The 13826-nt window shown below is 37.0% G+C and overlaps 2 protein-coding genes across 2 annotated transcripts in view; both read left to right on the top strand.

The window, feature by feature from the left end:
* Positions 1–13826, top strand: part of Nell1 (neural EGFL like 1) — an 837848-nt gene that overhangs the window by 570728 nt on the left and 253294 nt on the right. The gene's annotated exons all lie outside the window — the stretch shown is intronic.
* On the top strand, positions 1505–5387 carry LOC122117861 (isocitrate dehydrogenase [NAD] subunit gamma, mitochondrial-like). The gene is made up of 2 exons (XM_042691742.1): positions 1505–2628; positions 5348–5387. Exons 1-2 carry the CDS (start codon positions 1505–1507, stop codon positions 5385–5387), a joined length of 1164 nt encoding a protein of 387 aa, XP_042547676.1.

Raw genomic sequence — 13826 nt, 5'->3', positions numbered from 1 at the left:
CCTCAGTAGATGAATGGATCTAAAAAGTATGATACACACACACACACACACACACACACACACACACACACACACACACACACACACACACACACGAATCTATGCCTCCATCAGAAGGAATGGCACCACTCCATTTGTTAGGAAATAGAAACATTTGGAAAAATATATTAAGTGATGTAAGCCAGACCCAAAGAAACATAGGTCCCATGGTTTCCTTTATTTACAATAAAGAGTACGTACTATGTGATTTTTTTTGTTTCTTTTGTATGTTCTTCCCTTTATGGTATAACCCCTGTTGTCATATTTTATTCTGGTGCTGTGCATCTTGTATATACATTTTTTCTAATTTGGGGAAGGGAAGGAAAATAACAAAATGCTGAAACAAAGATACAGGTTGACCCATTGTAACAATGAGACCATACAAGATACTATGTTGAAAACAACTTTACAACTTGGTGGGGGTGCAGGGAGGAGTTGGGGTGGAGAGGGAAGGAATATTAGGGGAAAAACAAAGGAGAGGGTAACAATGCTTAATAGGAAATATACTCACTACCTACTCATACAACTGTAACCCCTCTGTACAGTATTTTACAATTAAAAATATTAAAAGAAGAATAATGTTCAATGTCACCTATGTTAGTAGTCTACCCATATGTATACATTAATTATCTGGGAAGCATTTCTCTCTTTTATCCTTGTTTTTATTCTACTATAGCTGCTCCTCATTCCTTATTAGGATCATTTCATAGCCCACTAGCTTCCAAATTTCAGTGTGCATCAAAATTATTACAACAGGCTGTTAATCCTCAATTCTAGAACTTCTGATTCAAGAAGTCTAGGGAGAGTCCTGAGATTGAAATTCTAACTAGGTTTTTCTGAGAAAATCTTTATTTCTTTACAAAGGAGAAAATATCTGTATAATAGTCAATGATGGGCATATGTCATCATACATTTGCCCAAACCTACAAAGTGTGTAGTATCAAGTGTGAAATCTAATGTAAACCATGGACTTGGAGTGATAATAATGTGTCAGTATGGATTTATCACTGCAAGCAGATGTACCATTCTTCTATGAGATTTTGAAAGTGGAAACGTTTGTGCTCATGTTGATGCAGGGGCAAATGTACAACATCTGTACCTTCTCTTTAATTCTGATGTGATCTTAATGCTATATAGATAGATCATAAATGATAGATAGATAGATAGATAGATAGATAGATAGATTTATTTTGTTTTTGGTGTTAGTACTGGGTCTTCAATTCAGGGCTTGGGCACTGACCCTTAGCTACACAATGTGGTTATTTTCTATTATATTGCACCTTACATCTCATCCGTTCTAGAAATCTCTCCCGCTATAGTAGAATGTCCAACGTAGAATACAAGGAAGGAGAGAAAATTGTGTCATAGAAGAGAATACTAGATTTAGAATTCCATCAAAGGAAGCCAATTCCAAACTAAAGGAAGAACACATACTTTCACATGCGGGGAATAAGTTTTGGTGATCATGGCACTGAGGATGCTGACTGCAGCCAGTAGCTCTGTGAAGCCAATTTTCTCACTTTCCATTTTTGGCCATGTTTGGAAAGTGTTACATAGCCCTAAGATTTCTCAGAGGCACCTGTTCACTCACATTGTTAGTAACATAGCTACTCCATCAGCTAAATATGGTGGACGTCACACAGTGGCTATGATTCCCGGAGATGGTGTTGGCCCTGAACTTATGCTGCATGTCCAGACGGTGTTCAGACATGCCTGTGTGCCTGTGGACTTTGAGGTGGTACAAGTGACCTCCATGTCTCCGGAGAAGGAAGTTTACAATGCCATTCAGGCAGTTCGTCGAAACAGCATCTGTTTGAAGGGTAACATCGAAATGGATCACAACTTGCCACTGGATCACCAATCCCGTAACAACATGCTTCGTACCACTCTGGATCTCTATGCCAATGTCATCCATTTCAAGAATCTTCCAAGTATAGAGACCCGGCACAACAACGTAGACATCATAGTTGTTCGAGAAAACACAGAGGGTGAGTACAGCAACCTGGAGCATGAGGGTGTGAAAGGCGTAGTAGAGAGCCTGAAGATTATCACAAAGGTCAAGTCATTGCGCATTGCCGAGCACGCCTTCCAGCTAGCCCAGAAGCTGAGGCGCCAAAAAGTGACAGTAGTGCACAAGGCCAACATCATGAAGCTAGGAGATGGACTCTTTCTTAAGTGCTGTGAGGAAGTAGCAAGTCGCTATCCTCAGCTCTTCTTGGAAAACATGGTTGTGGACAATGCTACCATGCAATTGGTATCCTACCCCCAACAGTTTGATGTCATGTTGATGCCCAATCTCTATGGCAATGTTATCAACAACATCTGTACAGGATTGGTGGGAGGGGCTGGCGTGGTACCTGGAGCCAACTATGGGAGCACGTGTGCAGTGTTTGAGACAGCCTCCAGGCAATCAGGCAAAAACGTAGCCAATAGGAATTTAGCCAACCCGACTGCCATGCTACTATCAAGTTGCAATATGCTAGATTACCTCAAACTCCACTCTCATGCCACCTGCATTCGGAATGCAGTTTTGAAATCCATTGAGAACAAAGCTATCCATACACCAGACATGGGAGGCAAAGGCAGCACATTGGATATCATTCACAGCATCACAAAGAAAATTCCACACATTGGTTAAATGGTCAGTACCTCACAGGTTTCTAACACTCAGATCCTCTCCTGTTTTACCTTTTACCCATCCCCTCGAGACCCCAACTAGTCTGAGCAGTGTGGTCTGAAGAATAAACTCATTTGCTTCAATTCATTAGAAATAAGTGACTCCTGACTGATGTTTTTTTTTTTCTATTAAATTAAAGTGCCATAAATATTACTTGTTTAAATTAGCCAGATAGATTGCATTCTAAGTGAATTAAGAACCTGCCTTAATATTTTAATTCACAATTCTCATTTTTCTGTGATATGTTATACTGAGTAAATAAGAACGTCTTATTGAGTGGAATCTAGGGGCTTTTCCAGAACTTCCCAACTGATTTTCTTGTTTATCTGGATCATAAGAATTCAGTGGCTTATAGAGATGTCTGCCTTTTCCCTAAAGGTTATTAATGAGTTATTAGTGCAATATTACTCTAAGTATGATAGCTTGTTTAATAATAAGTAACAGAAAGCTGAGCTGGTATAGAAGGTTTTCTCTCCATGGTCAACATCCTCCCTCTTCCTGTGTTGCTTATGACCTTTTTGTTAGGAATTTTCTCTGGTGGTACCTTTTTCATGGTTTGTTACTCTGTCTTTTTTTCCCCCCATGATTCTTAAAAAATACCTGTTAATTGCACTAGTGGGTTTTATTTTGACATGTTTATATGTGAATACATTTACCTTGATCAGACTTAGCCCCCTCATCTCTCCCATTCCCCCAACCAATTTAACAAGCTTTATTGTTTCATTTTCACACATTTGCATGAAGTATTTTGACCATATTCACCTTTCAGCTCTCTTTGAAAAAATGAATTTTGAATTCTGAATTCCTTCTAGCTAGACTCAAGAGTTTAGAGGTATGTCAAATGCCTCTACAGTTTCTGGGTTTATAATAGAACAATGGGTTGCAAACTCCATTCATGTCCAATTCAAAGTTTTCAGACTTTCTTTTAAAGATTATATAAGAAAGAGGATAAAGCCCTAAGCTAATTTAAATATTTAGCATCACTTGCTTGTATTTTATCACTGTATTTTAAGATCATAATTTACATAAACTGGCAAACAAAAATAATTTTATTAGTCCTTGGAAATTGGTATTATTCAAGTAGGAAACTAAAGACAATGTTTATAAACTATTAACAACAGTTTTGCCATCAGGAATGCCTGCAGACAGAAGTAAAATCAAGAAGAGTAGTGGATTCCTCTTTTTGGAAGCTTCTATATTTCCATTTTTTTTTCTTTTTTGCTTATGTGGTGCTGAAGAATCGAACCCAGGGCCTCATGTGTGCAAGGCAAGCGCTCTCCCACTGAGCCTCCTTCCCAGCCCGCCTATAACCTGTAGATCTCTGCATGGTTTATGTACCACAAGTTAAAGACACTTGTGTTGGACCTAGAACTCCAAGAAGTACTGCTTTAATTCTATTACTCTGATATCACCTATCCTGATTGTGTGTTATGCCAGGGCCAGGTTACTGAAAACTGAAAGCTGCGTGGAAGAAATTTACTTTGAGGAAGATTGCCTTCTTTCCTGTCTTGAGGTCTTCCTTGAAGAACAAAACAATTAAGAAAGATTAAATTATAAGTCAGTTATGATAAGACTCTTTATTGGATAAGCAGAGAGAGATTTAGGGTGTTGCCACCCCCATAAAGCATGCTTTTCTGGGCTTACCTAAACCTATATCACCAGTGTTTGTTTTTACAAATAGAGAACAAGGAGTGAATTTTAGTTCAAAGATCACTAAACCACAGTACCTTAACTCACCTACTCTTCATTATTTCTTTCCTTACTAGAGGAATATATTAAATCACATCCAGGCCATCTGTAGGCTATCATGTAGGATTGGAGAGTTTTATGGTACACTTGAGCTAAAGTTTCTCTCTCTTAAAAGTGGTCATTTTCAAAATTCTCCTGTAGTTCTTGGACCAGACTGCTGTGATAATACACAGTGGTACAATTCTCCATTTCTGTTATTTGATTTTTCCACATAATTATGGGTGTGTCTAGGGAAAATACCTTGATTTTTCCCCCTTGTCTTCCATATTCCTTAATAAAATAGTGGCACATACAATATAATTAATACATAATTGTTGAATTAATAAAAATTTAATGCAGATGGTGCTGGTGGCTTATGCCTATAATCTTAGTGACTCAATTGACAAAGATCTAAGTCAGAGTAGGCAGGAAAGTCTGTGAGACTCCATCTCCAGTTAATCGGCAAAATACTAAGCTGGAGATATGGCTCAAGTTAGGGTTAGCAAAAAGGTTTGAGTAAGGTCTGAATTCAAGCCTTGATATAAGCAAATGAAAGAGAAAATCTTATGGTTGACACAGCCTTACTTTTCTTATCTGTACAGTGAAATAATAACTGTACCTACCTTGCAAGGTTGTTGGAAAGACTAAGAAACAAGTAAACACACACACACACACACACACACACACACACACACACACACACACACTTACAGCATTATACCATAATATGGTAAGTGTATGGTGAGTTTTTATAACTTGATAACTGAAGGTATTTAGTTTCAAAGGAGTCTGATATTGAAAAAAATCTAAATGCTCAGGATGCCTAGAGTTTAGGGTTGTACTACAGATGCTTGATTCATTTCTCACGAAATTTCATCTCATTTCTGTTAATGATGTGCCAACTTTTAACAATCCTAAATATTTACTTCATCATCTTAAGTGAGCATATAATATGTCCTTTTTGGCTTGGGAGGATTTCCATTTTATAGTTACTTTTGGAACAACATTTGCTTTTCGGAAAATTTATTTGCACAACATTCAGGGCAGGGAAACAAACATTCATCAAATTACACACAATGATTTGAACACAAGGGACCATAATATGAGACTGACAGACAGAGCTTTTTTGCATCAACTGAGCTGTACTATTGATGCGCCAAAATTTAAATTTTGTTTTTGAAATGGTTTTATTTGTCATTTGTTACTACCTTTAAGGAGTTGTACAAAGGAGATGCCATTTTACAAAGCAGTTTGTGAATATAATGCATCTTCATCCGTGTTACCCCTTTCAGTATTCTCAGCCTCCTTTGACCCACCCCTTTCATTTTCTTAATTTTGTCATGTATACACTGAATTCTTGACTGCAGTCTCCACCAATTCTCTTCATTCTATCCCTTTTCTCTTGACCCCACACCTCCTTGCAAGTACCTACTTCATGGTGTCTCTTTTGTTGTTTGATTTTGTCTTTCTAAGGAATTATATTACTTGAGGTTTTCTGAGAGTCTGCCATATTTCAGTTAATACATTTGTAGCCACTTGCACACCCAATACTTATTCTAGCTACTCCAAATGAAAGAAAACTTGAAAAACTTTGTTTCTCTGGGTCTGACTTACTTCTTTTAATAAAATTTTTCCAAGCCTTTTTATTTCCTTAGGAATGGTACAATATTTTCTTTATTTATTTTCCTATTGAGGGGCATCTGGGCTGATTCCATATCTTAGCTATGGTGAATAGTGCTATAATGAGCATGGTTGTGCTGGTGGCTTTATTGTAACCTTAAATGTGATCTAATGGATAAATCCCCAGGAATGGAATTGCTGGGTCACAAAGCTAATGACTTAAAAGAGAGAGCTCTCAGAAGAAGTAAACATGGCCAATAAACACATGAAGAAATCCTCAGCACCTCTGGCTATAAAGGAAATGCAAATCAAAACAACATGGAGATTATACTTCACCCCAGACAGAATGGCCATTATCAAGAAAAAAAAAAAAAACAAAACAAGTTTACACTCCCACCAACAAAGCAGTAGGGTTCTTGATTATAGCCATTCTAACTGGGGTGAGGTGGAATCTCAATGTTGTTTTTGATTTGCTTTTCTTTTATGGATAGAGAGGTTAAGCATTTCTCCATATGTCTATTGGCCATTCTTATTTCCTCTTCAGAGAAGTTTTTCTTTAAGTCTTTAGTCCACTTATTTATTGGGCAGTTATTTCCTTGAGGATTTGTTGTTGGGAGATTTAATTTTTTGAGTTCCAGGTATATTTTAGATACGAGACCCTTGTCTGTTGTATGGCTATGGAAGATTTTCTCCCAATCCTTAGGCTTTCTATTGATCTTGCTAGCTATGTCCCTTGCCATGCAGAAGCTCTGCAGCTTCATGCTATCCCATTTGTCCAACTTTTCTTTGATTTGTTGTGTTTCTGGGTCTCTATTAAGAAAATTTCAGCCTGTGCCAAGGAGACCTATAGTATGGAGGTTCTTCAAAAGACTCCACATAGAATTCCCCTATTACCCAGCAATCCCACTTTTGGGTATTTACCCAAATGATCACAAACAAGACCATACTAAAGCTACCAGCACAACTATGTTTACTGCAGCATTATTTACCATAGCTAAGATATGGAACCAGCCCAGATGCCCCTCAGATGAATGGATCAAGAAAATGTGGTACATATACACAATGGAATTCTAGGCTTCCATCAGAAAGAATGACATTGCCCCATTTGTTAGGAAATGGAAAGACTTGGAAAAAAAAATATTAAGTGAAGTAAGCCAGGCCCAAAGAAACATAGGTCCCATGGTTTCCCTTATTTGCAATAACTAGTATATGTCTGGGACAAGTAGAAAAGGTCAAAAGCTATGCACATATGACCAGATAAGAAGATGTTAAGCGAAATGAACCCCAAGATAGGGACACAAGTGGTTTTTTCTTTCTTGCTTTTGTTTCTAATGTATTTATAAGGTGCCATGTGATTTTTTTGTTGCTTTGTATGTCCCTCCCCCATGGTATAACCCCTGTTTTCACTGTATTTGATGTTGGTATAATTTGGGGAGGGGAAGAGAAAAAACAAAATGTTTAAATAGGGATACAGGTTGACCTATTGCAACAATGAGATGTATAAGACACTACGTTGAAAATTGAACTTTACAATTAAGTTGGGGTGGGGGAGTGTAGTTGTGGAGGTGGGAGGGAAGGGATGGTAGGGGAAAAACAAAGGAGGAGGCAACTATGCTTGATAAGAAATGTACTCATTACCTTGCTCATGTAGCTGTAACCCCTCTGTACAGTATTTTCACAATAAAAAACTTATAAAAAAAGAAAAACAATAATAAATGCTATTGAGAATATTGGTAAAAGAGAAGTCTCATACTCTGTCGGTGGGAATGTAAGCTTGTGCATACACTATGGAAAACAATATTTGTCATTATTGATTACATATGATCAAAACCACATTAATAAAACCATGGATAGGTTTGCTGTAGTCACTATCATCCTTTTTGCCTTCTAAAAATACTCTAAAGACAATTGGGTGAATTCTATTATTATATTATGTACTACCCAGTTATATTCATCTAGTAATATTAATATTTGTACCATATATCAGTATAGCACAGATTATTGTTTTGTAACATGCTTTCAACTAGGGAAGAGTCATCTTATTCAAGTCCTCTAGTCTCCCTCCTTTTTAGTTCTTGAATCCAGCAATCTCTTCCCCCAACATCCCTCTCTGTTACTTCCTTTCTCATTGACCTTTCTTATCTTTAGAAACATTTGGACTTCTCTCACTGTGAGTAGATGATCTGTAACTTATGTTCTGACTGTAGTTCAGTCCTCTTTAATCTATTTTCTCCAATGCACCCAGCATGATCTTTCTAAAAAGCAATAAAATCATGTCACTTCCCGATTTAAACTCCTCATTCAATGATTTCCCTTTGTCCTTTAGAGAAAGTCAACTGAACACATACAATACTATACAATACATCCTTGGCAATAGACATAAGAGAGCCATTCATCACTAGAGCATCAGAACCGAGGACAGAGTCAGGCTTTTAGTTCAAGTTCATTCTAAGTATTTATGAAAGGAAGGAAGTTAGGCAGGAGCAAATAAATGAAGGGTTATAGTCACAGTTAAGAGTAGGCAACTGAGCCGGGCGCTGGTGGCTCACGCCTGTAATCCTAGCTACTCAGGAGGCTGAGATCTGAGGATCGCGGTTCAAAGCCAGCCCGGGCAAGAAAGACCGTGAGACTCCTATCTCCAATAAACCACCAGAAAACCGGAAGTGGTGCTGTGGCTCAAGTGGTAGAGCGCTCGCCTTGAGCTGAAGAGCTGAGGGACAGCGCCCAGGCCCAGAGTTCAAGCCCCACGACCGACAAAAAAAAAAAAAAAAAAAAAGAGTAGGCAACTGGAAGAGATACTCTATTGGAAATGTTTGTGTATGTCCTCAGTTTATTAAGCTCTCTTTCTTTATAAGGTTTCTTCTTCTATAAGGAATATTAAAGTCCTTTGGTATAACAGGTGATTGGCAGGCTGTGTTTTATTAAGTAAGTTCTGCATTGCACTTATTAGATAATTTTATTTTAGCGTTAATCAATCTGCCTTGCTTTTTGCACTATTTTGGAGCTATTAAAAACAGCAATGGGTTGTCTTACTTTTCTCCAAATCATTTCTGCTCATTATTTTGGCTAATGTCCTTGCAAATATCACTCAAATTTCATAGGCAAGTGAAGGAATTGAGGCTCCTGAATTCTAGCTGCGCCTTATAAGATCTGTGCTATACTAGAAAAATTCCTTAGCCTATATCTGCTCTCCATTTTGCTTATTTTTCAGATGCTGAATGCCTATTTTCATGGGGTTATTACATAAATTGAATGGAAATGTTTTGGTCATCTATTGCTGCATAACAATATATTCCAAAACTTAGTGGTCTAGAACAGTGATTATTTATGTAATTAAACAAGTAATTTATATTAATGAGAATATTGAGATATACTGAAAGCCACAATGGACTCATTCCTGAAACTGACAGTTGAAATTAACCCTCAAATCTGCTGTGACTATTTTGGCCTCTTCCCCGCATGATACCTGTTTTCTAAGGAGCAACAGATCAAGGATATTGATCTTTTGAGGTCTCATCATGAAAATTTTTCTGTACTATTTCCATCCCTTTCTATTATTTAAAGTTGGCAATGGAGGAGATGGAGGCATGGCTCATTTGGTAAAACACTAGCCAATAAGCAAAAGTTTCAATATTTAGTTCAAGTCCTGGACTTGGACCTAAAATAAATAATAAATAAATAAAATAGGCAATAGAAACAGATACTGTCTGAATAAAAACATTGTCTACTGATGAAAACTGTGGTATGGGCATAGCTCAACTTGAATCATCTTGTTTATTATAACTATTACCAAATTGAGTTCATCCAAAATAGATTTAAATGATTAGTGTTGCTGCAGAAGGGAGAAAATTTCATGTATGTACAAATAAAAAAGAATCTTTTTTTCTTCTTATTCTCCAGAAAAAAATATTTATTTTAAAGTCAATTCCTTAAAAATTTTCTGTCAGTTTGTCTATCCAATATTCTCTCATGTCTATTATTTTGAACAAGAAGAAACTACTTGGAAGAAAACATGACATTGTTTTTACTGGATTGATATTTTCATAGAAAATGCCTTTTAAAAAGAGACAAAAACATTTCTCTACAAAGAATTACTAATGGGAGTATAACCTCACAATCATAAACATGAATGTCCTTTAATTAGCTAGATTGTGGTGATTATTACACAGTGCATTTGTCTATCAAATAATGTACATACATTGAATATGTACATTTTCGGTTGTCAGTTATATTTCAAAGAGACAAAGATGCAAATGCTGAGATCTGTAAAAAGAAACATAACAGAAAAATTGCAGAGCCAGAGCTAATAGCATATGTCTATAACCCCAGCTATGCAAGAAAGAGAGACTGGGGGAGAGGGAGAATTTGACTCAAGAAAACAAAAGCAGAACAACGGGATGGTGAGACAAAGAACAAGGGGGAACCGATCCACAGCGATATACACAAGATAATATGTTGGAAATAATTTGTACAACTTGGGAGTGGGGAAGTGGGGGAGGGAAACTATGGAAAATATGAGGGAGGAGGTAACATGTTTGATAAGAAATGTACTTATTACCTTACTTAATTAACTGTAACCTCTCTTATTTATGTAACTGTAACCTCTCTATACATCATCTTGACAATAAAAAAATAAAAATAAAAAACAACCCAGTCTGGATAAAGGATTGTAGCCTGAGTTTGTCCATACATACAATTGTGACACCCTATCTGAAAAAACAAACTAAAACTAAGAATTCAAGGATGTGGCTCATACTTGTCTAACAAACATGAGGCCAAAGTTTAAACCCTAGTACAAAGAAAAAAAATTCAGTACCAGAAAAATAACGAATAAAAACAATAAATTTCAGTACTTGGTTACATTACAAAAATTACAAATGTATAACTATTAAACAAAATAGAGGAATTTATCCTAAGATTTAGTCTTGTTCTTGTGCCTTCACCTAAAAAGGAACAAAAATGTTGTGTATCAAACATCTAGGTAGATGAGATGATAATTTATTTGGCATCTTAGAGAATTTGAAAAGTAGCTGCTTTGGAGAAGACCAGAGGTCAATATTCCTGTGAGTAGATTAAGTTGTATTTTTTAATTATCTCCTATTCAACCCAAAGTAGTATTACCAAATTAATCTATTATTCAACAGTCTATTAATAATTACTGTATTTCATACAAGTATGTAATAGTCTTAAAATTAAATATTCTACACAGATCCCACTCCATTCGATACATTCCTGAGTTTTTATACTTTTCTCAAACCATTTTCCCGTTTTTTAGAACTTATGAGGAAATATTTTGTTTCTATTTGGAGTTGTGTTCTTATGTAAGCACTTACATTATTTTGAAAGTGCAGCATTTTGTGGGAAGGGTAAGATGATTTTGCAATCACTGCACACAGACATTTGTAGTTTCTGGATGTATAGGTAGTATTATAAAGGAATTGCAAAGGAAATTCATTTTTGTGTGTGCTAATACTGGGGCTTGAATTCAGGGCCTTGAGCTCTCTCTCACTTAGCTCACTCAGGGCGGGCACTTTAAGTCATACCTCCATTTCCCCCTCCCTCCCTCCCCTTACTGATTAATTAGAGCTAAAAATCTCACATTTCTCTGCAAAGGCAGGTTTTGAAGTTGAATCCTCAAAACTCAATTTCCTGCCAGACTCTGGTGGCTCACGCCTATAAACCTAGCTACTCAGAAGACTGAGAGCTGGGGATCACAGTTCTGTGAGCCTCATCTCCAATTAACCACCAGAAAACTGGAAATGGTGTTGTGGTTCAAGTGGTAGAGTGCTAACCTTGAGCTAAAACAGGGACAGTGCCCAGGCCTGGAGTTCAAGCCCCAAGGACTGACCAAAAAAACCACAAAAACAAACAACAAACAAAAAAAACCTTAACTTTCTGAGTAGTTAGGATTATGGGCATGAGCCATTGGTACTAGCTGCAGAGGAATTTCTAGAGAGGTTATATTTAACTACTTAATATTGTGTATGGCTGCAGCACACCTATGGAATTTCATCTACCTTTGATATCTCAGATTTATAAAAGATGCAATATCTGTGGGAAAAAGTGTACAGCATACTCAAAACTGAACTTTTGTGCAAAGCTTCAAAAAGAGATGTTGGATCACTTGATTTATAAACACTCTGTTTTCTCCAGGCTAGGAAAAGTCTCAAGGATTGATCCTTTTTAAGGTATTCAAGTTGTGATGGAATTAAGCCATTTATTCTTGCTGGAAGCAAGAGTCTTGCACACAGTGATCTCATCCATTCATTCTTTGGTTCACTTGCCCCTCACCATGGTTTTTTCCTCTGTTGAGTATTATACTTGCTTTGAGCAACAAACTGTGCAAGTCCTAAGGAAACACTTCCTCTCTGGGAACCCACAAGGCTTTGAGAATCAACAATAATTAAGCAATGAATACTAGAAAATGATACCTATTACTCTAGAGACATTAGCAAGGAGCAATGATAGAACAGGAAAGAACAAAGGAAATCAGAGAAATCTCTCAGAGTAAACCATGCCTCAGGTGAGCCTTCACACAGTTTAAAGAAAAAGATAAAGAAGGAGAGCAATGAGAAGGGAGAGGAAGAAAAGTCTTTCTCAATGAGTACAAGGCCCTGATGGCTGCCATTGTCTGCCCATTATCTGCCATTCAAAGCTTTTTTACATTTTTCTCCATCATTTCAAATGCATACCCTGTAATTATTGTTGAACTAATTTTATCTACTGAGTTTATTCATCAGGTGAGATTTTCAAGACTTGAGGAGAACATCTAATTTTTCTATTTCTCTTTCAATAATGAACTCTTCATATTGGTTAATTAATCTTATTAGACTTCATTGTAGTTTTGCCTCTAATTTATATGATTTAGAAGATTATTTTCTTTAAGATCCTTCTCAACACAGTTGCTGCTTCATTATTCTTTGTCATCTTTGTCTCTCAATGCACCTTTCTTGTGAGCATGCTTATTTTTTTTCTCTTCTTCCCACATGACTCTATGGGAGGGAAATAGCTGCTCCATTCTTTCTTTCCTTTGGGCCCAGCTGCGGGCGGGATCCTATCTCTGATACTGTTTTTCCTTCCCAATCCTAAGAATAGCTTCAGCATTTTACTTAGAATCTTGTCCATCACCCTTCTCAGTCATGACTTTTGCACCAGCGGTAAAATCTTGTGCTGATTACTCTGGATCACTTCTGATGATTCCATTTCTTCCCAGGGTCTCTGGTAGTTGTTGCGTTTTTTTTTTTTTTTCCTGTGGTATTAAAAGGATGCTTGCCATCTGGTCCTCTGGTGTTCTTGGAACATTTCCAAAACATTCTCCCACACATCCCAGGTTTGGGAAAATTTACAGCAGTTGCAGCATTTCCAATGATAATGACTGTGTCACACATCTACTTGATATTTTTCCATTTCTCAGGAAGGCACCTTTCTCCACAAGGATCAACAAACTCTCTATTTCCTTCCAGGAGATTGTATTGTATCTGTTTAGAACAGCCCAGATGTACACAAGTGAAGGTATTAGCATTACTTGACCAAGGGTACAGTTTTTACCCAGATTGCCAGATGCTTTTTTTACAGTCTCCTTTGGGATTTCAGTGGAAAACAACTTAAAATGCACATGAGGAGAGTACTTCTGCCGAGAAACCCTGCTGAGCTGATAGTAGTCTATGGGAAGTCATCTATTTAAACAGAAATAAACATGCTCTGGGTTGCCAGGAGACTATTTTCGGCGTTATTAAGCTATTTTCAGCTTTATTAAGAAGTC

Source organism: Dipodomys spectabilis, unplaced genomic scaffold (genome assembly GCF_019054845.1).
Source record: "Dipodomys spectabilis isolate Male_0828 unplaced genomic scaffold, ASM1905484v1 ptg000145l, whole genome shotgun sequence".
Classification (NCBI taxonomy): Eukaryota; Metazoa; Chordata; class Mammalia; order Rodentia; family Heteromyidae; genus Dipodomys; species Dipodomys spectabilis.
Note: the sequence above shows the minus strand (reverse complement) of the source record. Positions and strands in the feature narration are given on the sequence as shown.